At 46.1% G+C, this 26,093-nt stretch overlaps 1 protein-coding gene across 1 annotated transcript; it reads left to right on the plus strand.

The window, feature by feature from the left end:
• The first annotated feature begins 3,157 nt into the window (after positions 1-3,157).
• On the plus strand, positions 3,158-6,453 carry LOC109782009 (uncharacterized). The gene is made up of 2 exons (XM_020340598.3): positions 3,158-4,434; positions 6,138-6,453. Exons 1-2 carry the CDS (start codon positions 3,173-3,175, stop codon positions 6,148-6,150), a joined length of 1,275 nt encoding a protein of 424 aa, XP_020196187.2. The 5' UTR covers positions 3,158-3,172; the 3' UTR covers positions 6,151-6,453.
• Positions 6,454-26,093: the final 19,640 nt, after the last annotated feature.

The following is a 26,093-nucleotide window of genomic DNA, read 5'->3' on the forward strand; positions in this document are numbered from 1 at the left end:
GCCACACCTATTGGGGCACCCTAGGGGCTGCCTCCTCCCCTCCCACACCTATATATATGAGGGGAGGGGTGCCACACAATACACAGCTTATTCCATGCCGTGTGTCGGCACCCCTCTGCCTCTAGTTTACTCCTTCGTTCTAGATCGTCGCAGTGCTTAGACGAAGCCCTGCAGGATTGCTTCACCACCACCGTCACCACGCCGTTATGCTGACGGAACTCATCTACTACCTCGGCCCGCTTGCTGGATCAAGATGGCGAGGACGACACCGAGCCGAACGTGTGCAGAACGCGGGGGTGCCGTGCGTTCGGTACTTGATCGGACGGATCGCGAAGGTGTATGACTACATCAACCGCGTTGAATAAACGCTTCCGCTTACGGTCTACGAGGGTACGTAGACACACCCTCCCCCTCGTTGCTATGTATCTCCATGGATAGATCATTGCGTGTGCGTAGAATTTTTTTTGTTTTCCATGCAACGTTCGCAAACAGATGTGCATATTGATGAATTTGCTTTTGATTGCAAATGCACATGGCAGGTTGGAATTATGGGAATCTCCCCCTATATCTTGGAATCCAATCATGCATGATCATAAAATATTGAAGAATTTGAATGCATGATAAAAATTGGTGACTGACAAAATACAACATGCATGAGTATATAACATTAAGGATCACGGCATGCATATAAAATGTAGCAAAAGAGTCAGACCACCAACAGTTATTAAGTTGCAACTCATCAGATAGCACGTCAAATGAAAAATCAAGAGTCGCAACTTAAGCAAAACAGCCCAATATATGACCCGCTTGAAGACTAACTCAAAATTCTCCCCCTTTGTCATCAAATGACCAAAAGAAGACGAAAATGAGGACTAACACCCCTAAAGAATATCATCTTGAGGAATTCGGAGGAGCGTCAGTGTTGGTGTCGGGGTCGCGCGAAGCAGAAGGGCCTGCAGTAGTGTCTTCAACCTCTTCATTTTCATTTGATGCGCTCGATAATGGAACGCCATATCTGCGATGGATTATTGTCAAGTGGAGCATGAAGAATAACTATAGTTCGATACTACCTTGAAAATCTTGGCACTCAAAGAGTCTGGGTGTTGTAGAAGCCACCAAGCATGTCTCAGAGAGAGAGAGAGAGAGAGAGAGAGAGAGAGAGAGAGAGAGAGAGAGAGAGAGAGAGAGAGAGAGAGAGAGAGAGGGGTTTCATATCTCTAATTCCAAGACCTCAAAGGTGTTTAGGTCTGGTCTTGACGTCCCAACATACCCATGTGTTTTCCTTTCAGCATCTTTGTTGCCCAAACAAAATTCGTATCGGAGAATTGATGTCAAGGCATAGTCCCCTAGGAAGTTTAAATCAACCCATGGAATACATTGGGATGGCCTGATCCACGGATTTAATAAGGACTTCTTTACTTCCAGCTGACAAGATTTTCTCCATCCATCCATGGACTTTATTCAACCCTCTTTTTTAGGAACTTGACAGCACCATTTTTTGATCTCCCCACATCAAAGGCAATACCATACCTTGGTATTTCTCTAACAAAGTTTCATTTGCTACATTGAGAATACCTTTAATCTCCTCTTTCAAAATTGTTGGGCATCCTTTACTAAATAAAGTAGATCACTTCGACCGATTTACCCTCTGTCCAGTGGCCCAACTGTAACTATCCATTAAAGAAGATACCTCTCTCACCCCTTCTGCTCCCGGAGGGCCGCTTCTCCAGGATCCTTTCCCTCTGGAAGGGGGAATTTGCAGCCGTTGACATCACCAATGCTCCGTTCATCGTGGGGATGATCATGAAGACCATCATCATCAACAACACCATCATCACCGTCACCCATCTCCAACCCTAGTTTTTAATCTATGAACTATTACCTTAGATCCTTTGCTGAAAGCACCTTTTGATGTTAATTGCTATCTGTAGTTGATGCTTAGAAGTTTTATCGGTGAAAGATTTATTTGTTCAGATTGTTAATCATGGCAAAGTGAATTGGAGAGAGGTACGGTAGTTGTTCGCCATGGATAACAGGAGTGAGGGCCAACGTTTTAAAATCAAGTTGCACGACGGGCAAGAAGAGAGAGGAGGAGCTCATGCGGGTGCTCCACTGCTTTGAGGAAAAAGCATCGAACAAGGCACGTGCAAAGAGGGAAAGGAAGAATAAACGAGTCAGGATAATTTTGCCAACTCAGCCCCTAATGCGTAGGTCTCACTAGTTAGATTTAGTAAACCAAGTAAAACACCGGATCAGGGCTATGTGTTACACACCTGACCTAATGTATTCTTTTGCGATTTTCATCAAGGATTTGGTTCCATGATACCCTAGCCCCGATTTTGCATTTTTTCCAAAAATATAGAGTTAAACAATTGCAAGATGAATAAGTTCCAAGTTGTAGTATAGGCACGCCTGCTCACATACAAAACACATATGTATGCAGTATTACTGAAAGCTAATAAAAAGTTGGTAGATTTCTTACCTTGTACTATCACTCAAATGTATTAATCCAAATTAGATATTTTTTCTTCTTAAAAAATAAAAATATAGATTTTGTTTTTTGAAAAACACAGTACAATCACATATGTTCACATACACGGACATACAATCACCCATATAAACACACGTACACACACCCTGCCCCTACGAACACGTCTGAGATACTGAACCGGCAACATGTTGAGATTGACAAAGTCCCACTTCCGTCTTGTAGTTGACGGGAACATGTCTTCCAACTGAACGAACATAGCCGAAAAGTTTGAAATAAATCCAGAAAAATACGAACACCAGTGCCAAGTCTTAAACTTGAAGCCTAGTGGGTTGTTTCCAGCACTAGGAAACTCGACCTAAAATGCGATATCAAGGACCCCGAAAAACTCGAAAACACTCTACGGCCATATTTAGGATGGTCAGGGCGATTTTTAAGGCCATCTGAGCTATGCTCAGTTTGCAACAGAAAAATGGAAGTAAAAAAGTAGTACCAGGTACAGAAGAAAGATCTACATACTGAGCACCGCAAAAAACTAATACAAATTACACTTGTTGAAGAACTAAAAAACAGAAGGTAAATGAACTGTAAATATATATTTTTAGTGCTAAAATGAACTGGAGATGTGTGTACCATTGCTTGATTGATACTTGGATGGGCCTTGATCGTCACATATGGACTTGGATGGGCCTTGATTTGCTCTTCACTCCCAAACTGATCCCTAAAACAAAATCGATCCCCTTTCTTCCCAAACCGCAGCCGCCGCCGCCGGGCAGGATGCAAGGCGAGGCGCGGCTGCCACCGGCGTGTGTATCCAAGGTGCTCGACGACGACGACCTCCTGGCGGAGATCATCGTCCGCGTCGGCTTCCCCACCAGCCTCGTCCGTGCCGCCGCCGTATGCAGGCGCTGGCTCAGCCACGCCTCCGACGGCGCCTTCCTCCGCCGTTTCCGCGAGCTCCATCCGCCCAGGCTCCTCGGCTTCTACATCGCAGAAAGGGAGTATCCGGCCTCCACACGCTTCTTCCCGATGCTGCATCTGCCCCCGGAGCTCGCCGCCGTCGTCCACCGCGCAAGCTTCAGGCCGGACGCCTACGAGGGCGCGCATGCCCATGTGGTGGGCTGCTCGAACGGCAGCGTCTTCACCCACCGCGCAAGCTTCTACGTGGACACCTTCAAGCTTGTATTTGCAAGGCACAGGCCGCTGTGCTATGAGAGAGGTATGCGTATGACCATCCTCCCAGGATTAAAACTCAGAACCTCACCAGGCAGTATGTACAGTTGGGCGCAACTCTTCTCCAAACAAGAAGAGGATGGGTGGTCCTACTTTTATCTCGCCGTGAAGGATATCATGGGCGCACCTGGGGTGCTTCTGTATGTGTATATGTTGCAAAATGGTGATGATGTCTGGTGCCTGCATCTCACCTTGGCCTCAGACCTGTATCCATACCAAAGTCCCAAAGGCGTGCTCCTTGACAACAAAATCTATCTGGCGACCGACGATGCGATTATTGTCCTGGATTTGACGTCTTCAATCTTATCGACAATTCAGCCCCCACACGGGGTGAGTTTTGACGTAAGTGGAACCACCATATTGTCGCGGGCTGATGATGGTTCTGTTTTATATCTCATCCATATCAAGGAGCTTCAACTTCAAATCTGGCTCCATAATGGGGATAACTGGTTGCTGGTGGACACCATTTGCTTGAGTGAAATGTGTGCTAATTTTCTCGAGGATGAACCTACTGCTGATATCCAGATAAACCATGTGGGGGACTATAATGAGTTTGTATTCTTGGAGATGGGTCGATGTGTGCTCTACTTGGATGTCAAGCACAGGACGCTGCGTAAAGTATACAAGATGACAGCAGATGAGTATTATTTGGGTGATATCTATCCTTTTATGATGAGCTGGCCTCCCATTTTCCCTACTCTCAGTCCTGCAAGGTTTGCCTTTTGCCCTTTTGGTGATCTGTATAGTGTACTTGTAGAATTTACATAGTTTTGCAATGTGCATCGTGCATCTCACTGTTTAGTATAGCTATGGAGTGGTGTTACATATGTGATTGATTCTTTAGATCAAACAATACTAGTCAAGCCACATATAGTATTCTTGTCTTAAGGTAATTTGAAATCACTTCTGTATTGTTTCCTTAGACATTTTTAACAATACTAGTAAGCGGCATTAGTGAATGCTTGACATAAGATGATTTGAAATCACCTTTTTATTGATTTACTAGGACATTTAACAATACTTATGCATTAGTGTAAGATGATTTGAAATCACTTGTGTACGGAGGAATATTGCAAGGTGTCTACTTGTGGTCATAGTAGGGTACCCTTGTGTGTGGTTGTCGGTGTGTAATGGTTCTTTACAATTGATGTTATGGATATGTAAGCGAAAAAAGTAGGAGTTATGGAGGGATGCAGGTTTGTTTCTTAGTCACTAAAAAATTACACAAGTATCCCTTTAAATATGCTACCATGGTGGATCCCTAATTGACTTTTACTTCCTTGATGCTACTTGGACGGCTACATATATCCGAATCCAACTATCGCACATATATTGTCATCCTTAATAGGTTTCAGCGAAGCTAGTGATATTTCTACGGGCTCAATATTAGTTGCAAGATTACACATGATAGTGTTGATGGTTGTTGTCGTTTGCTAGATGTATACTGAAGTATCAGACTACGGCAAACCACTCTATGGAATATTACTCTTGTTAAACCTTGTGCTGGCACCAGAAGTCATGCTTCCTGAATTTGGTCTTACCTTTATAGTCTCATAATAGCAATTTGTGGTTGTGCTCAAAATTTACTTGTTGTATCGCAGATTACTGAACTATGTGGTGCTGAAAATTGTTTTGTTTGTTGTTTTTCGCATGGATCTCTCATTCTGTTATATCACAATTTTCTGAACTAGCAGTGCAAAATTGCAAATTAGACCTACAAAAATATGAGACATCTTGTATAAGAGGATTAAGAGCTGTAAGATGCCTAGCGTTGTTAATCTGTTATCATGTTGACCTCTACGTTTTCTTGCACAGAAATAGTCAGAAACCCAACAATCCTGGAATCTCCTATTTCTTAAATATAATCATTGTGTAATTTTTTACAGCCGATTTCTCAAATTTGAACCTCAAGCTATGTGTGAGATTGCTAATGCTTGTTTTTTTGTTCCCCAATGGTATGTTCTTTTTCTCGAACGCAAGTGGTAGATTTTTTTTGGCCGGTGCTCTTGAGTTTATTCATGATTTGTGATTCCAGATATATTGCAGTGAAAAATTTCCTTTGATATGGCATTGCAAGTCCAAGCAAACAGTGGCTACTTTTTGCTTGTGTGGTATTTCTCCTTCTATATCAGAGATTTGTTTTGTTGGAATATACAGGCTATAAAACGGAAATATGTCCGATCGGGATATGAAGGCATTGAACCTTTACTGCTGTGGCTTTTTGAAATAAAAATTATATTGCTTGACCAAATTCATCGCTTTGATTTTCTGAGCGCACTAAAAATTAAACTATCGTCAGACTAGCCACTTGTCTTGTGAGCCCATCTGATATTTTGATGCTTAAACTGGCAAACCGAATATATCATGACGCCTAATTCCCTGTATCTGGATCCTTGCTCTGTTTTATCTGAAACAGGAATGCCACTTGAAGTACAAGGATATGGGGAAAGCTTTTGGATGACTTGCGACTAGGGTGCCGCCAACCAAGTGCACAGGGCTGCTGCATTTCCTCAGTAGCAGTTCTAACTGTGTTCATTTTAACTTGTAGTGGATTAATTAGGTTACCATTTCACACTCCTGTCTTGTGGCATCAGTAGTGCTAGTGTGTATGCAAGCAACTCTCTCGCCTGGTCTGTTTGTGTTGTTGTCTTGTAGGATTTGGAGAAGTGTCCTGCTTTGTATGTTGAGTAGCCATACTATCTGATATAATACTTGTATTGCAGTCTTGTCCACTTTCTTTTCCCCATGGGCAGTCTTGTCCACTGCTTGCATTTGGACTAGTGTCTTATTGTTGGCCATTTCAGAATCGATTTCAGTTAGAGATGCGTCTGTAGCTAGCTCTGATGTCACAGTAAAAGAAAGCTCCATTGAAGCCACAATATGACTACGCTTCTACTAGTACAAAGTTGTACTAAAGTTGGGACACTTAGTTAGGGATGGAAGGAGTATAAGACTTTTTAGAGATTTCAATATTGACTACATACAGAGCAAAATGAGTGAGTCTACACTTTAGAATACATCGTATTAAAATCTCTAAAAATGCTTATATTTAGAAGCGGAGGAGTACATCGCTCATGTGCTCGCTCAGTAGTACTCTAATTTGTTGTACTTGTAGAGGGATGAACCTGCAGCAGCAGCCTACTGGCTCAGGTGAATGCATCAGGTACCAGTGGCAAGTGTGCAGAAGTCTTCCTATCCAAATACTCTTTCCGTCCGGAAAAGTTTGTCCCTTAAATAGATGTATCTACCATCAAATTAGTGCAAGATGCATTCATTTAAAGGACAAAAGACGTGCCCTGTAGTATAAGCCAGAAGACCTAGGCCCACGAGCCTGTGTGATCCGTGAACAGACTGACACTATTCACGCGACCAAAAGTATTATCTCCCCATGGTATTTTGTGTTCAAATTTGACCACATATTTGAATAACAAAATATTAATGCATGTCATAAAAAATTATATTGTCAAAATATTAATACCAAAATATTAATGCATGACCAAAATATTAATGTAGTTTTCAATAATATTATTTTTACTACATACAACTTATATTTTATAAGTTAAAATTATGGTCAAAATATGGTTCAAAATACGAGGGGGACTAATAAACCAGGCAGAGGTAGTAGTTCTCTGTGCTTGACGCCCGTATAGTGCATCACCCGCAGTCATCGTCGGCTCGCCGACGCTCATCCGCGAACTGACCGCTGATGTCGTGCCAACACCGTTGTATTGATCGGGCATCAATCCACCATTGTCAAACCCGACTAGTTGTGACACATCCCGTCGTATGGGCCATAGGATCGCAACGACCCGAACGGGCCAACGGTTGGGAACTGGTCTAGCCTAGCCATCGTGGATGCAAGACCCACGCAACCTGTACAACCATGAGGTGGGGAGCTCCTATTCGGTGCTTCAGGCGCCAGGGAGCTTCCCTGGCGCTGATGCAAGTGGGCCGGCCCATTTAGATTTCACATTTTTTTCTTGGTTCGCTCGATTGCATTTCGGAAAAGAAAAGAAAATAAATCAAAATAATACACAAAAGAGGAAAAAATCATGAATTCAAAATTTTCATTGATTTTGAAAAAAATCATGAACTTGAAAAGAGTTCATCGATTTAAAAAAATTCATCGAACTTAAATTTCATCAAATTTGAAAAAAGTTCATCAACATTAAAAAAAGTTTGTCGAATTTGAAAAAGTTGATTGAACTAGGAAAAAGTTCATCAAATTTAGAAAAACTTCATCGAAATGGAAGATAGTTCATCGTGGATGCAAGGCCCACGCGACCTATACAACCATGAGGTGCCTAGAACATCCACGATGAGTGCAGACCTCTAGGTCTAGATTTGGGCATAACCACCGCCGAAGAAGGAGACCGGGCAAGAGCTTCCGGCCGGCACACCCCTCGCCACCCACACAACCAAGGAACATAGCCACCACAGCCGCCATGATGCCCGCCAAAGAGCCAACCATCCAGACCGCCCCCCGGGGCCGCTGCCTGGCATCCAAGGTCCCGATGCCACCCCACCCCAAACCTGCAACCACCACACACATAAGGTACAAGGGAAAAAGGTCATTCCTTCCTCACCCCTGGGCAACTCTAGGCCCGTGCCAATCCCCAGACACAGGCAAACACAAGGACTCCCGCCCCATCCTGCCCTAGTGGGCAAGGGTGAGCCCCCGACAGGTAGGTGAGGGAATGGATCCACGGCTCGGTGGAAGAAGATCCACCACCCTTGGCGGCGATCCGGACATGGGAGGTGCCCAGCCCTATGGTCTCGGTCCGTGCGGCTCCGGTTAGAGTTGGTGGGAAGCCCGCCTCGGACTAACATCACTAGAGAGCGAGAGGACAGAGGGGCGCATCGCTACAAGGGGAGCCCCTGAAGGAAATATGCCCTAGAGGCAATAATAAAGTTATTATTTATTTCCTTATTTCATGATAAATGTTTATTATTCATGCTAGAATTGTATTAACCGGAAACTTGATACATGTGTGAATACATAGACAAAACAGAGTGTCCCTAGTATGCCTCTACTTGACTAGCTCGTTAATCAAAGATGGTTAAGTTTCCTAGCCATAGACATGTGTTGTCATTTGATGAACAGGATCACATCATTAGAGAATGATGTGATGGACATGACCCATCCGTTAGCTTAGCATAATAATCGTTTAGTTTTATTGCTATTGCTTTCTTCATGACTTATACATGTGTGACGCCCCCGATTCGACCGTACACTAATCATACACGCAAATGTGTACGATCAAGATCAGGGACTCACGGGAAGATATCACAACACAACTCTAGACACAAAATGAAATAATACAAGCTTCATATTACAAGCCAGGGGCCTCGAGGGCTCGAATACAAGCTCGATACACAAGAGTCAGCGGAAGCAACAATATCTGAGTACAGACATGAGTTAAACAAGGATGCCTTAAGAAGGCTAGCACAAACATCAACGATCGAAGAGGCAAGGCCTCCTGCCTAGGACCTCCTAACTACTCCTGGTCTTTGGTGGCCTCCATGTAGTAGTATCCGTCGGCGGTGGCATCTGGCTCCAAGGATCCACCATCTGGTTGCAACAACCAGAAAGAAGAAAGAAGGGGGGAAAAGGGGGAGCAAAGCAACCGTGAGTACTCATCCAAAGTACTCGCAAGCATCAGATCTAAACTAAGTATGCATTGGTATCAAATGAAGGGGCTGTATCTGTGGACTGAACTGCAGAATGCCAGAATAGAGGGGAAGGCCTAGCCTAGCGAAGACTAGCATCTTCAAGCAGCTCCAAGCATCTTGCAGCATGTAGAAGAGTAAAGAATAGCAGTTTATATTTAACAAACGTGTTGTAGCAATAAAGCCCAGAGATCCTTCCTCGACTCCCTGCGAGAAAGCAATCCCGGAGCCACATATCTTAAGTATCCATTTCTAGTTGTATTAGATCAAGATATAAGTCTGAACGTCCATTACCGTGGACACGGTATTCGAATAAAGATCTTCCCTGCAGGGGTGCACCACGTTTTCCAACACGCTCGATCACTCTGGCCGGACGCACTTTTCTGGGTCAATGCCCGGCCTCGGAAGATCAACATGTCGCGGCCCTACCTAGGCTCAGCAGAGAGGTCCCCGCCAGTCTACCTCCTAAGCACTCCGGGGTCTGGGCCCATCGCCCGTTGCACTCCGGGTCGTTATGCGACGAGCCAGGACGAGCACCACCTCTACTGGATGGCACTGGCCCGACAGGCCGACAATGCCGAACTGGACGTCTGACAAAGCTTCGGCTGATACTGCGACGTCGAGGCCCATAACTATTCTCGCGTGGTGGTTAGTGCGTAAAGGCCAAAGGCCAACTCAGAACAAATACCCAAACCATAGTGTATTATTATCTTGCGGAGACGAGCAGAGACTAACAATAATGTGACCCTGTCGCCCCGTCTCGAGGAAATACGGCAAGGGCTAGCCCAGCCCACTCGGGGGCGGCCTGTCGGCCCGGCCGTGCCTCGTAACCATCTTGCGGGTGCTCTCCGGGCCTGCCCGACTTTCACCAATGCCTCAAGTAAAGTCAAGGTAACCGTGTGTCCAGACATCAAGGGGAAAACTCGAGGAATCACCCCCGGTGGATTCCACTCAATGTAATCATCAAGGTGAACGTAAGAAGGACCACCCACGAGGTTCACACTTGAGGTGTTGAACGACAGAGCCGTATCGGGAATGGTGAAAGAGGAAATCACCCTCAATGACCACGACCGAATAGCTACACTACAGAATTATCATCAGGAGTGCGTTATGAGGGATCACCCTCGGCACTCGATAGTAGCTCTGCAGAGTCAAGCAACAGAAGGGGCGTGATGTGATGTGAGGTGTCGGGCTCTGGTAGTTGATCACGTTGATCGAGTCGTCGATGATGAAGCAGGGGCAACAAGGACAAGGTGGGGGTCACTGGTGGATCTCTAACCAACCTATACTAAGCAGTTTAGGACAAGCAGGTAGGTAACAATAGCAGATACAAAAGCAGGCTATGCATCAGAATAGGAGCAATCAATAATAGTAGCAAAATCTAATGCAAGCATGAGAGAATGGAATGGGCGATATCGGGATGATCAAAGGGGGGGGGCTTGCCTGGAAGCTCCACTGAAAGGGAAGAAGGGTCGTCGTCGATGTAGTCGATCACAGGGGCATCAGCAGCGGTCTCGGGGTCTACCGGAGAGAAGAGGGGGGAAACAGTAAATATAATGCAAACAGATGCAACATAGATGCATGACGGGGGTAACACGCAGGGCTAGGGGTGTTGTAATGCGGTGCTACACGATACCGGCAAAGGGGGGTAACATCCGGGAAAGTTTTCCCGGAGTTAGGCATTTTTGGACAGATGAAACAGAGGGGGACGGTTGCATGTTCTCTATACTAGGGGCATGTGACAGATGAACGGAAAGCGTATTCGGATTCGTCTCGCTTTTCTGAGCAACTTTCATGTATAAAACTTTTCCATCCGAGTTACAAATTATTTTCTATGATTTTCTAAAGTTTTAGCAATATTCTGAAATTGTTATTAATTCGAAATTAAATAGCTAAAATGCTATGAGCACCCAGCTCCGCGTACACAGAAGTGTACCAGAGGCTGACAGGTGGGCTAGGGGGTCCTAGTTGACCAGTCAACATTTGACTGGTCAATAGGGGGTGGGGCCCCCTGGCATTGACTGTGCCTAGTTAACTAAAACTGTTTCAACTAATCTAGTGATTAGGCTAATTAATCCCGAGTTAATTAAGTTAATTAATTAATTAACTATTTAATTTATTACTATGTTTTTTTAATTCTTTTTTTAACAGGGGCGTGGGGCCCATATGTCATAGGCCCGAGGGGGCCTAACGGGCGCTCGCTTTAGCGGAGCGGAGCCGGGTGCGGGCAAACCCGCCTGGGCGACGGGGAGCCCGCCCAGAAGGGCACGACTGCGCCAGTGGGCGCCGGCCAAAGCGGCAGCGGTGGTGGGCGGTGCGGCGGCACCGGCGGAGGGCGACGCCGGTGGAGGGGGGCGCCAGTGCGGGCCGGGCACGCGGAGCAGGCGAGCGGGGCGAGACAAGGAGAGAAGTGGAGCGCGCGGGCAGGAGCTGAGCTCCGGGCGCGGCGGCGGAAGGGCGCAGGCGTCGGCTGCGGATGGCCGGCACGGGGAGAGGGGGCCGGAGGCGGGCGGTGTGCAAGCGGCAACGGGGCCGCGCGGACGAGCTGGGGCGAGGTAGGCCGCGGCTGCAGGGGGAGGTGGGGTCTGTGCGCGGCAGGGTCGCGGTCAGCGACGGCGCGGGTGTGGGCGCGCGCGGGGGGGTGGGGGGTGCAACGGGTGCAGCGAGCGCGCGTGGGCAGGAGCAGGCGCGACCAAGAGCAGTAGGCAGGGGCCGGCCATGGCGCATGGGTCGCGGGGAAGGGGCCAGAGGCGCGCGGGACACGCGACGAGCACGGTGCGGGGGCGGAGCGGACGGCGTGCAAGCGCGCGCGGGAGGAGAGCTCCGGCCACGGTGGACTGCGGAGCCGAAGCTCACAGGTAGCGCTGCTACGGCGACGAGGGAAAGGGGGAGCGGGTGGTGCTCACCGTGTGGACGCACAGAGGTCCCTCGGGGGCTTAGTAGCGCAGGGCTCGACGTAGACGGGAGGGGGCGGTGGCCGTCGGGGAGGCGAGCTTGGAGCCGAAGACGTGGTGCCTCCCCAGCTCCAGTTGGTCGATGCAGGGGACAAAGTCGAGGCCTGTGAAGCTCCGGGATGCGTCGTGCGGGAAGGGGAGCGATGGTCGCCGCGGCGGACGACGGCGGCGGCGACAGGAGGCGCTCGGGTGGAGACGAGCGAGGGGAAAGGGAGGAGTGGATCTGGGAAGGGGGCGCCGAGGAGGAGAGAGGGGAATGGGGCGAGTGGGGCAGGGGGGCGAGGGGGGCGAGGGGGTCGAGGCGTCGGGGGATCTTATCCCCTCGCCGATGACGCCGGTGAGCCGGTCGGGTGGCGAACGCGACCGAGCGGTCGGTCGAGCAGTAGAAGACGACCGAGGGTGGGGGTTGGGCGGCTGGGCTGAGGCCTGCCACTGTGGACTGAGGCCCAGGGCAGTGAGGGGGAGGGGGCCTTTTATTCCTTTCATTTTCTTTGTTTTTACTATTTTCTTTTCTGCTTTGCTTTTATTTTTAGTAGTAAACTAGTTTTATAAAACATAGAACTTGGTCCATAATTAGCATTGCATATTTATACACTGCCAAAAATGGTTGGGGTAATAATTGAATTCATTTGATTTTTTTAACAAAAGTAATAAGACTAATGTGGTTGTTTTAGTCACTGTTATATTCACAAAAGGGCATCTAAATACTTTACAAAAGTGTTGGGTCACCACCATAATTCGTTATGCAATATTTGCCACACTGTTGACATTTTATTTTGCGTGTTTGAAAAATTTGAATTCTGGGCTTTAATTTAAATTTTAGTTTGGACTAAGATTTGGATCAAGCGAGGATTAGAAACAGTAATGTGATGACCTGGCATCATTAGCAGGGGTTTACTGTAGCTTAATTATCCAGGCGGCACAATTCTCCTCCACTACAAGAAATCTCGTCCCGAGATTTAGGAGGTAGACGGAAACAAAGCGGGGTATTCATCACGGAGACGATCCTCGCGTTCCCATGTGGCTTCATCTTCAGAAGGATTTGACCACAGAATTTTTAGAAATTTGATAGTCCTTTGACGGGTGCGACGTCCAACTTGATCAAGAACGCCGATCGAATGCTCTCTGTAAGTGAGATCATCTTGCAGGGGGTGAGCTATAGAAGCTAAGTGGTTGTTGCAATAAGACTTGCAACTCAGGGCATCGGCCATGATAACAACCTTGCCAGGGGTATAACAAATACCGTAGTCATAGTCTGTAATTGTTTTCATACATCGCTGTTGACGGGGATCCAGATCTAGCTGAGTAACAGATACTTCAGACTTTGATGATCGGTGAAGATCTCGCAACGATTACCAAGAAGGAAATGTCGCCACAACTTTAGTGCAAATTTAACTGCAACAAGTTCAAGGTCATGGACTGGGTAGTTCTTTTGGGAAGACATCTTGGAATTCACCAACGGCTGGAGAGTTTTCAATTCTCCCAAGAGGAGAAGCGTTTAACGCATGCAAGGAATAAATCCGTGCTTCGGCATTTCAAACAAGATGAGCATGGTAGCTTACTATCACACTTGAAGGATGTAGTAGAGGGACCGTTTTAGGGGCGTAAATGATAGAAGCAGTATATGTTTTCAACCACTCCATTCCCAGAATGAGGTTGATATTGGATGGCTTCAAAACAACGAGGGAAACATGGAATTCCAACCCTTCAAGTTCAACGGGGAAGTTGTGACTAACCATAGTGGTTCGACATTGGCCCGCGGAATGCAGCTTGGAATTCCGGCCAAGTGATGGCGGTTCCAATAGGTAAGGAATGCTTGTGGCTGTCCCACCAATGAGCAGCGGGACGTTTCAGGTAATAAGCCGTGAAGGTGACATAGTTGGCAGGGGCTATATTAGCAGACTCCAACTCGAAAGTGATGTCACACAGCCAACCGTCAGGATCAAGGGGCTGAGTGAGCTTGAAACGCGCAAAGTTTTGCAGCGTCACTGGGGGTGGTTGCTTATTCATATTAGGGCGTGGGAACTGAGCCATGACTCGTACCATGAACTGGCGATTCAATATCAACTGTTGTATCATTCCGGCCATGAATTCGGGCGATGGTAGATTGTCGCCACCACAGCCATAACTAGCGGGTCTAACCATCCTGCTTAAATGCAACATGGGGTAGTTTAGCAAAGGGTGGAGCAAGTGTATGGAGTCATTCATGATGTTACTAGAGCAATGTGCAAAGGCGCAGTATGTACAAGGCAGTAGTCATTAAAGACATACCGATACATATGCGAGGCCAATTACATGTTGTTCATAAGAGTTCGGACAAGAGAAACATCGCAGACATACTAGGCGGCGCACATGCACACGATGGGGGAATACAACAACGGGACATAGCAAAGGCTACATCAACGTCAGAGAAAACCACAAGAGCGAGGAATTTGCAAATGGCGACGCAGGGTGCCCTCGATAAGAGGATCCCGCGGTCAGTGAATATTGTGAAGCAGATCTTGGCCCTCAATTCAAGAAAGGGGTAATACAAATCTCCGGATGGGTGTGATCACGAGAACCTAGGATAGAGTTAGCAAAATCATTTAACCTGAATAGAAGAGAAATCAGAGTCCTAGAGTATAGACGAGGAGTAAAAGATCCTAATACCACCCGATTTGGTGACGTGGGCCCGTAAGCCACACAGCCATGTTAGTAAATCGGATTTTCAAAGACTAGACTCAACTTCGGCCAAGGAGTTAGAAGGGGGATCCTACAGGCAGTCGGCTCTGTTACCAACTTGTGACGCCCCCGATTCGAACGTACACTAATCATACACGCAAATGTGTACGATCAAGATCAGGGACTCACGGGAAGATATCACAACACAACTCTAGACACAAAATGAAATAATACAAGCTTCATATTACAAGCCAGGGGCCTCGAGGGCTCGAATACAAGCTCGATACACAAGAGTCAGCGGAAGCAATAATATCTGAGTGCAGACATGAGTTAAACAAGGATGCCTTAAGAAGGCTAGCACAAACATCAACGATCGAAGAGGCAAGGCCTCCTGCCTGGGACCTCCTAACTACTCCTGGTCTTCGGTGGCCTCCATGTAGTAGTATCCGTCGGCGGTGGCATCTGGCTCCAAGGATCCACCATCTAGTTACAACAACCAGAAAGAAGAAAGAAGGGGGGGAAAGTGGGAGCAAAGCAACCGTGAGTACTCATCCAAAGTACTCGCAAGCATTAGATCTAAACTAAGTATGCATTGGTATCAAATGAAGGGGCTGTATCTGTGGACTGAACTGCAGAATGCTAGAATAGAGGGGAATGCCTTGCCTAGCGAAGACTAGCATCTTCAAGCAGCTCCAAGCATCTTGCAGCATGTAGAAGAGTAAAGAATAGCAGTTTATATTTAACAAACATGTTGTAACAATAAAGCCCAGAGATCCTTCCTCGACTCCCTGCGAGAAAGCAATCCCGGAGCCACATATCTTAAGTATCCATTTCTAGTTGTATTAGATCAAGATATAAGTCTGAACGTCCATTACCGTGGACACGGTATTCGAATAAAGATCTTCCCTGCAGGGGTGCACCACGTTTTCCAACACGCTCGATCACTCTGGCCGGACGCACTTTTCTGGGTCAATGCCCGGCCTCGGAAGATCAACATGTCGCAGCCCTACCTAGGCTCAGCAGAGAGGTCCCCGCCAGTCTACCTCCTAAGCACTCTGGGGTCTGGGCCCATCGCCCGTTGCACTCCGGGTCGTTATGCGACGAGCCAGGACGAGCACCACCTCTACTGGATGGCACTGGCCCGACAGGCCGACAATGCCGAACTGGACGTCTGACAAAGCTTCGGCTGATACTGCGACATCGAGGCCCATAACTATTCTCGCGTGGTGGTTAGTGCGTAAAGGCCAAAGGCCAACTCAGAACAAATACCCAAACCATAGTGTATTATTATCTTGCGGAGACGAGCAGAGACTCACAATAATGTGACCCCGTCGCCCCGTCTCGAGGAAATACGGCAAGGGCTAGCCCAGCCCACTCGGGGGCGGCCTGTCGGCCCGGCCGTGCCTCGTAACCATCTTGCGGGTGCTCTCCGGGCCTGCCCGACTTTCACCAATGCCTCAAGTAAAGTCAAGGTAACCATGTGTCCAGACATCAAGGGGAAACCCGAGGAATCACCCCCGGTGTATTCCACTCAATGTAATCATCAAGGTGAACGTAAGAGGGACCACCCACGAGGTTCACACTTGAGGTGTTGAACGACAGAGCCGTATCGGGAATGGTGAAAGAGGAAATCACCCTCGATGGCCACGACCGAATAGCTACACTACAGAATTATCATCAGGAGTGCGTTATGAGGGATCACCCTCGGCACTCGATAGTAGCTCTGCAGAGTCGAGCAACAAAAGGGGCGTGATGTGATGTGAGGTGTCGGGCTCTGGTCGTTGATCACGTTGATCGAGTCGTCGATGATGAAGCAGGGGCAACAAGGACAAGGTGGGGGTCACTGATGGATCTCTAACCAACCTATACTAAGAAGTTTTGGACAAGCAGGTAGGTGACAATAGCAGATACAAAAGCAGGCTATGCATCAGAATAGGAGCAATCAATAATAGTAGCAAAATCTAATGCAAGCATGAGAGAATGGAATGGGCGATATCAGGATGATCAAAGGGGGGGCTTGCCTGGAAGCTCCACTGAAAGGGAAGAAGGGTCGTCGTCGACGTAGTCGATCATAGGGGCATCAGCAGCGGTCTCGGGGTCTACCGGAGAGAAGAGGGGGGGAAACAGTAAATATAATGCAAATCGATGCAACATAGATGCATGACGGGGGTAACACGCAGGGCTAGGGGTGTTGTAATGCGGTGCTACACGATACCGGCAAAGGGGGGTAACATCCGGCAAAGTTTTCCCGGAGTTAGGCATTTTTGGACAGATGAAACAGAGGGGCCGGTTGCATGTTCGCTATACTAGGGGCATGTGACAGATGAACGGAGAGCGTATTCGGATTTGTCTCGCTTTTCTGAGCAACTTTCATGTATAAAACTTTTTCATCCGAGTTTCAGATTATTTTCTATGATTTTCTAAAGTTTTAGCAATATTCTGAAATTGTTATTAATTCGAAATTAAATAGCTAAAATGCTATGCGCACCCAGCTCTGCGTACACATAAGTGTACCAGAGGCTGACAGGTGGGCCAGGGGGTCCCAGTTGACCAGTCAACATTTGACTGGTCAACAGGGGTGGGGCCCCCTGGCATTGACTGTGCCTAGTTAACTAAAACTGTTTCAACTAATCTAGTGATTAGGCTAATTAATCCCGAGTTAATTAAGTTAATTAATTAATTAAGTAACTATTTAATTTATTATTATGTTTTTTAATTCTTTTTTTAACAGGGGCGTGGGGCCCATATGTCATAGGCCCGAGGGGGCCTAACGGGCGCTGGCTTTAGCGGAGCGGAGCCGGGTGCGGGCAAACCTGCCTGGGCGACGGGGAGCCCGCCCAGAAGGGCGCGACGGCGCCGGTAGGCGCCGGCCACAGCGGCAGCGGTGGTGGGCGGCACCGGCGGAGGGCGATGCCGGTGGAGGGCGGCGCCAGCGCGGGCCGGGCGCGCGGAGAAGGCGAGCGGGGCGAGACAGGGAGAGAAGTGGAGCGCGCGGGCAGGAGCTGAGCTCCGGGCGCGGCGGCGGAAGGGCGCAGGCGTCGGCTGCGGATGGCCGGCACGGGGAGAGGGGCCGGAGGCGGGCGGTGTGCAAGCGGCAGCGGGGCCGCGTGGACGAGCCGGGGCGAGGCAGGCCGCGGCTACATGGGGAGGTGGGGTCTGTGCGCGGCAGGGTCGCGGTCAGCGACGGCGCGGGTGTGGGCGCGCGCGGGGGGGTGGGGGTGCAACGGGTGCAGCGAGCGCGCGTGGGCAGGAGCAGGCGCGACCAAGAGCAGTAGGCAGGGGCCGGCCATGGCGCATGGGTCGCGGGGAAGGGGCCAGAGGCACGCGGGACGCGCGGCGAGCGCGGTGCGGGGGCGGAGCGGACGGCGTGCGAGCGCGCGCGGGAGGAGAGTTCCGGCCACGGCGGACTGCGGAGCCGAAGCTCACATGTAGCGGTTCTACGGCGACGAGGGAAAGGGGGAGCGGGTGGTGCTCACCGTGTGGACGCATAGAGGTCCCTCGGGGGCTTAGTAGCGCAGGGCTCGACGTAGACGGGAGGGGCCGGTGGCCGTCGGGGAGGCGAGCTTGGAGCCGAAGACGTGGTGCCTCCCCAGCTCCAGTTGGTCGATGCAGGGGACAGAGTCGAGGCCTGTGAAGCTCCGGGATGCGTCGCGCGGGACGGGGAGTGATGGTCGCCGCGGCGGACGACGGCGGCGGCGACAGGAGGCGCTCATGTGGAGACGAGCGATGGGAAAGGGGGGAGTGGATCTGGGAAGGGGGTGTCGAGGAGGAGAGAGGGGAATGGGGCGAGTGGGGCAGGGGGACGAGGGGGTCGAGGCATCGGGGGATTCTTATCCCCTCGCCGACGACGCCGGTGAGCCAGTCGGGTGGCGACCGCGACCGAGCGGTCGGTCGAGCAGTAGAAGACGACCGAGAGTGGGGGTTGGGCGGCTGGGCTGAGGCCTGCCACTGTGAACTGAGGCCCAGGGAGTGAGGGGGAGGGGGCCTTTTATTCCTTTTATTTTCTTTGTTTTTACTATTTTCTTTTCTGCTTTGCTTTTATTTTTAGTAGTAAACTAGTTTTATAAAACATAGAACTTGGTACATAATTAGCATTGCATATTTATACACCGCCAAAAATGGTTGGGGTAATAATTGAATTCATTTGATTTTTTAAACAAAAGTAATAAGACTAATGTGGTTGTTTTAGTCACTGTTATATTCACAAAAGGGCATCTAAATACTTTACAAAAGTGTTGGGTCACCACCATAATTCGTTATGCAATATTTGCCACACTGTTAACATTTTATTTTGCGTGTTTGAGAAATTTGAATTCTGGGCTTTAATTTAAATTTGAGTTTGAACTAAGATTTGGATCAAGCGAGGATTAGCAACAGTAATGTGATGACCTGGCATCATTAGCAGGGGTTTACTGTAGCTTAATTATCCGGGCGTCACAACATGTTCCTCTGACTATGAGATTATGCAACTCCCAAATACCGGAGGAACACCTTGTGTGCTATCAAACGTCACAACGTAACTGGGTGATTATAAAGATGCTCTACAGGTGTCTCTGAAGGTGTTTGTTGAGTTGGCATAGATGGAGATTAGGATTTGTCACTCCGTGTATCGGAGAGGTATCTCTGGGCCCTATCGGTAATGCACATCACTATAAGCCTTGCAAGCATTGTGACTAATGAGTTAATTGCGGGATGATGCATTACGGAACGAGTAAAGAGACTTGCCAGTAACGAGATTGAACTAGGTATGAGGATACCGATGATCGAATCTCGGGCAAGTAACATACCGATGACAAAGGGAACAACGTATGTTGTTACGCGGTTTGACCGATAACGATCTTCGTAGAATATGTAGGAGCCAATATGAGCATCCAGGTTCCGCTATTGGTTATTGACCGGAGATGTGTCTCGGTCATGTCTACATAGTTCTCGAACCCGTAGGGTCCGCACGCTTAACGTTCAATGACGATTTGTATTATGAGTTATGTGATTTGATGTACCGAAGGTTGTTCGGAGTCCCGGATGAGATCACATACATGACGAGGAGTCTTGAAATGGTCGAGACGTAAAGATCGATATATTGGAAGGCGGCCATCGGAAAGGTTCCGAGTGATTCGGGTATTTTTCGGAGTACCGCAGAGTTACGGGAATTCGCTGGGGGAAGTAGTGGGCCTTAATGGGCCATACGGGAAAGGAGAGAAGGGCCTCAAGGGGTGGCCGCGCGCCCCCCATGACAAGTCCGAATTGGACTAGGGAGGGGGCGGCGCCCCCCTCTCTTTCCTTCTCCCTCTCCTACTCCTTCCCTCTCTCCCCTCTTGGAAAAGGAAGGGGACTCCAACTAGGATTGGGAATCCTAGTTGGACTCCCCCTATAGGCGCGCCCCTCCTAGGCCGGCCTCCTCCTCCTCCCTCCTTTTATATACGTGGCCAGGGGGCACCCCAAAGCACAACAGACAATCTCTTAGTCGTGTGCGGTGCCCCCCTCCACAGTTACACACCTCGGTCATATCGTCGTAGTGCTTGATACGTCTCCAACGTATCTATAATTTATGAAGTATTCATGCTTTTATATTATCTGTTTTGGATGTTTATGGGCTTTACTAAACACTTTTATATTATTTTTGGGACTAACCTATTAGCCGGAGGCCCGGCCCAAATTGTTGTTTTCTTGCCTATTTCAGTGTTTCGAAGAAAAGGAATATCAAACGGAGTCCAAACGGAATGAAACCTTTGGGAGAGTTATTTTTGGAACGGAAGCAATCCAGGAGACTTGGAGTAGATGTCAGGGAAGCTTCGAGGAAGCCACGAGGCATGGAGGGGCGCCCTACCCCCCTGGGCGCGCCCCCCGCCCTCGTGGGCCCCTCGTGGCTCCCCTGACCGACTTCTTTCGCCTATATATATCCATATACCCTAAAAACATTGGGGAACACAATAGATCGGGAGTTCCGCCGCTGCAAGCCTCTGTAGCCACCAAAAACCAATCGGGACCCTGTTCCGGCACCCTGCCGGAGGGGGGATCCCTCACCGGTGGCCATCTTCATCATCCCGGCGCCCTCCATGACGAGGAGGGAGTAGTTCACCCTCGGGGCTGAGGGTATGTACCAGTAGCTATGTGTTTAATCTCTCTCTTGCGTTCTTGATTCGGCACGATCTTGATGTATCACGAGCTTTGCTATTATAGTTGGATCTTATGATGTTTCTCCCCCTCTACTCTCTTGTAATGGATTGAGTTTTCCCTTTGAAGTTATCTTATCAGACTGAGTCTTTAAGGATTTGAGAACACTTGATGTATGTCTTGCATGTGCTTATCTGTGGTGACAATGGGATATTCACGTGATCTACTTGATGTATGTTTTGGTGATCAACTTGCGGGTTCCGTAACATTGTGAACTTATGCATAGAGGTTGGCACACGTTTTCGTCTTGACTCTCCGGTAAAAACTTTGGGGCACTCTTTAAAGTTCTTTGTGTTGGTTGAATAGATGAATCTGAGATTGTGTGATGCATATCGTATAATCATACCCACGGATACTTGTGGTGACATTGGAGTATCTAGGTGACATTAGGGTTTTGGTTGATGTGTTTCTTAAGGTGTTATTTTACTACGAACTCTAGGGCTGTTTGTGACACTTATAGGAATAGCCCAATAGATTGATCGGAAAGAATAACTTTGAGGTGGTTTCGTACCCTACAATAATCTCTTCGTTTGTTCTCCTCTATTAGTGACTTTGGAGTGACTCTTTGTTGCATGTTGAGGGATAGTTATATGATCCAGTTATGTTATTATTGTTGAGAGAACTTGCACTAGTGAAAGTATGAACCCTAGGCCTTGTTTCAACGCATTGCAATACCGTTTGTGCTCACTTTTACCACTTGTTACCTTGCTGTTTTTATAATTTCAGATTACAAAAACCTATATCTACCATCCATATTGCACTTGTACCACCATCTCTTCGCCGAACTAGTGCACCTATACAATTTACCATTGTATTGGGTGTGTTGGGGACACAACAGACTCTTTGTTATTTGGTTGCAGGGTTGTTTGCGAGAGACCATCTTCAACCTACGCCTCCCACGGATTGATAAACCTTAGGTCATCCACTTGAGGGAAATTTTCTACTGTCCTACAAACCTATGCACTTGGAGGCCCAACAATGTCTACATGAAGAAGGTTGCGTAGTAGACATCAAGCTCTTTTCTGGCGCCGTTGCCGGGAGGTGAGTGCTTGAAGGTATATCTTTAGATCTTGCAATCGAATCTTTAGTTTCTTGTTTTATCACTAGTTTAGTCTATAAAAGAAAACTACAAAAAATGGAATTGAGGGTACCTCATATGCTTCATCTTTTTAATGTCTTTCGTGAAAATAAGGATTCCGATAATTGTGCCAAAATGTTAGAAGAAGAATGCATTAGAATGTTTGGCACTAAATCTTTGAATGATGAGCATGATTGCAATGATGTTAGTATGAACTCTTTGAATATCCATAGTACTAATGATGATTGCACTAGTCATGATGAAAATGTCTCTTATAAGCATGTCAACTTTTGTGGAGTACATAGAGCTTGCAAGTACACACCAAATAGGGAAGATAGATTTTGCAAGAGGCATAAGTACTTAGAAACTAAATGGTTGCAAGAGAGGCTAGATGTTTGTTCTGAAAATTTAAATTTTCTTAGCCGTACTTGTGAACTTTGCAATGAACATGGTCATTTAAATCTCCAATGCAAATTGTTTCATGATCAAATCATGTCCAAAAATTGTGATGACTTGATTTCCCTTGCACATCATAATGAACTTAGTTTGCTTTTGGGTTACGAAGAAATGAAACGTATAACTAAGGATCTTCCAGAATTTGTCCTTGATAAAGTTCTTGATTTTGATCTAGAGGAAATTTATATGTATTGTGCGGTAAATTGCATTGAAAATCCTTATATTGCCAATTACGTAAAGACAAGAAAACAAATATAAGATGAAGAGAATACTAATGAAAGGGAAGATACTTCCCAATATCCTCCTATTATTTCTTATGATGAATCAGGTAACGAGGAGGAGCCTTCTATTCAACCAATCTCATTAATAAGGAGCTCAAAAAGAGGGTTAAACCCACACATGATGTGAAGTAGAAAAAGAAAAGACGGAGAAGCAAAGGTAGAAAGGTATCTCTCCCAAATGATGTTGCTCCTATTACTCATTGTGATGATGATAATTGCTATACTATTGGTGCTATCCATACTATTAATGATGAGAGTGACTATGCTTATGATATGAAAGGGCCCAAGCTTGGGGATGCTATGTTTGATGAGAATGACATGTTTGAGAATATAATTGCTGCAATTAATGTTTGTCCCAAGCTTGTGGATGCTATGTTTAATGAAGATGATATTTTTAGTCCCCCAAGTTTTGATGAGCAAATTTATTATGATGAAAGCATGCCTCCTATTTATGATGATTATTGTGATGACACTTATGCTATAAAGAGTAGTGATGATTATATTTATAAAACTTGTCATGATTATGATTACCCCTTTTATGAACATTACTCTTTTAATGTGGAAACAATTTATAGTATTCGAGTCTCTTATGATACTCCCACTATTCCGAATGAGAAGAAATTTGCTTATGTGGAGAGTAATAAAATTTCTATGCTTGTAGATCATGAAAATAATGCTTCATGTGCTGGTTATATGGTTGAATTCATTTCTGATGCTACTGAAAATTATTATGAGAGAGGATCATATGCTTCTACATATTGCAATAATATCAAGTTTCCTCTCTATGTGTTAAAAGTTTTGAAGTTATACTTGTTTTGCCTTCCTATGCTAGTTGATTATTGTTCCCATAAGTTGTCTGCTCAAAAAATCCCTATTCATAGGAAGTGGGTTAGACTTAAATGCGCTTGACATGTGTTTCATGATGCTCTCTTTATGTTTCAATTCTTATCTTTTATACGAGCATCATTGAAATCATCATGCCTAGCTAGAAAGGCATTAAAGAAAAGCGCTTGTTGGGAGACAACCCAATATTTACCCCTACTGTTTTTGTGTGTTCACATGATTATGCTACTGTAGTAATCATGTTTTATAGCTTTTGTTTCAATAAAGTACCAAGTAGAACCTTTGGGAAGACTTGGGTGAAAGTTAATGTGATCTTGCTGTAAAAAACAGAAACTTTGCGCTCACGAGTTTAGCTGTCATTTTTTTACATAAGAGTGCTTTTAAGTTGATTATTTTTGCAGAATATTAATAGACAAATTCCCCAGGTCCACCAATTTATTTCAGAATTTTTGGAGTTCCAGAAGTATACGTTTGATACAGATTACTACAGACTGTTCTGTTTTTGACAGATTCTGTTTTCTATGTGTTGTTTGCTTATTTTGATGAATCTATGAGTAGTATCGGAGGGTATGAACCATAGAGAAGTTGGAATACAGTAGATATTACACCAATATGAATTTAGAATGAGTTCACAACATTACCGAAGTGGTGGTTTTATTTTCTTATACTAACGGAGCTCATAAGATTTTCTGTTGAGTTTTGTGTTGTGAAGTTTTCAAGTTTTGGGTAAAGATTCAATGGACTATGGAATAAGGAGCGGAAAGAGCCTAAGCTTGGGGATTCCCAAGACACCCCAAGGTAATATTCAAGGACAACCAAGAGCCTAAGCTTGGGGATGCCCCGGATGGCATCCCCTCTTTCGTCTTCGTTCATCGGTAACTTTACTTGGAGCTATATTTTTATTCACCACATGATATGTGTTTTGCTTGGAGCGTCATTTTATTTTGTTAGTATTTTCTTGCTGTTATTTAGAATAATGTTTTGCATCTCTATTTTCAATAAAAATGTCAAGGATAGCCTTTACCATGCTTATTTTGCAGGTATAGATGTTGCTATTTCAAAATAGAAAGTTTATTGCTGTTGAAAAAATTCCCTAGAAAAGCCAGAATATGATAAAATGTTGAAACTTTTTGCATATTGAGCTCTGATAAATTTTCTACAGTGTGGTATAATTTCATAATGTTTGGAGTTAGGGAAGTATTGATACTCTTGCATTCTTTACAGACTGTACTGTTTTGGCAGATTGCTGTTATGATTGCATTGTTTGCATATGTTTGCTTGTTTAATGATTCTATTTGAGGATAGGAGTATTAAATATGCAGAGGCATTTAGTATGCAATGTTGAATAATAATTTTAGTGATTTGTTACAGTAGAAAATGATAAGGTTTTTGCAGTGGTTTATACTAACTTATCTCACGAGTTCTTGTTGAGTTTGGTGTGGATGAAGCTTTCTAGATTTAGGAAACCGTGATATGAGAGGAATTAAGGAGACACAAAAGCTCAAGCTTGGGGATGCCCAAGGCACCCCAAGATAATATTTCAAGAAGTCTCAAGCATCTAAGCTTGGGGATGCCCCGGTAGGCATCCCACCTTTCTTCTTCAACAATTATCGGTTAGTATCGGTTGGGCCTAAGTTTTTGCTTCCTCACATGATGAGTTCTATCCTTGAAATGTCGTTTTATTTTGTTTTGCTTGCTGTTTGAATAATATCCCAAGATCTGAAATTCTTAAATGAGAGAGAGTCTTCACAAAGCTACATAATTATTTAACTATTCATTGATCTTCACTTATATCTTTTTGGAGTAGTTTGTCATTTACTCGTGTGCTCCACTTATATCCTATGAGTAAATAGTTGAATGATTTGAATATCATAAATCTGCAATTATATATGTTTCATATGCTTATCCCATGGGGAGTAATGACTTCACATATAAGAAGTAGAGGGTGGTAAATTTATTGAAGGTTAGCAAATATTGTATTGGTCACTTGAACAATCCATGAAAGAATATTGAAGGAAGAGAGATTTCACATATAAATATACTATCTTGGACATCTTCTATGATTGTTTAATTATTTTCAAACCTGAGCAAATTAGTTGAAGTTGGACAAGGAAGACAACATAATGAGTTATGCTTGGGTATATTTGTATAGAAGTTATATTGTTATGGATCCTCTAACATGTGGTGCTTGCTATTTAGAATCCTTTGCTAGCCAAAATATCTGTACCAAGCGGGAATACTGCTTGTGCATCCAA

The sequence above is a fragment of the Aegilops tauschii genome, chromosome 3 (assembly GCF_002575655.3).
Source record: "Aegilops tauschii subsp. strangulata cultivar AL8/78 chromosome 3, Aet v6.0, whole genome shotgun sequence".
In the NCBI taxonomy this organism is placed as follows: domain Eukaryota; kingdom Viridiplantae; phylum Streptophyta; class Magnoliopsida; order Poales; family Poaceae; genus Aegilops; species Aegilops tauschii.

Excerpts from the sequence above, each read along its gene's own strand:
- LOC109782009 (XM_020340598.3), top strand. The coding sequence starts at position 3,173 with ATGGGCCTTGATTTGCTCTTCACTCCCAAACTGATCCCTAAAACAAAA.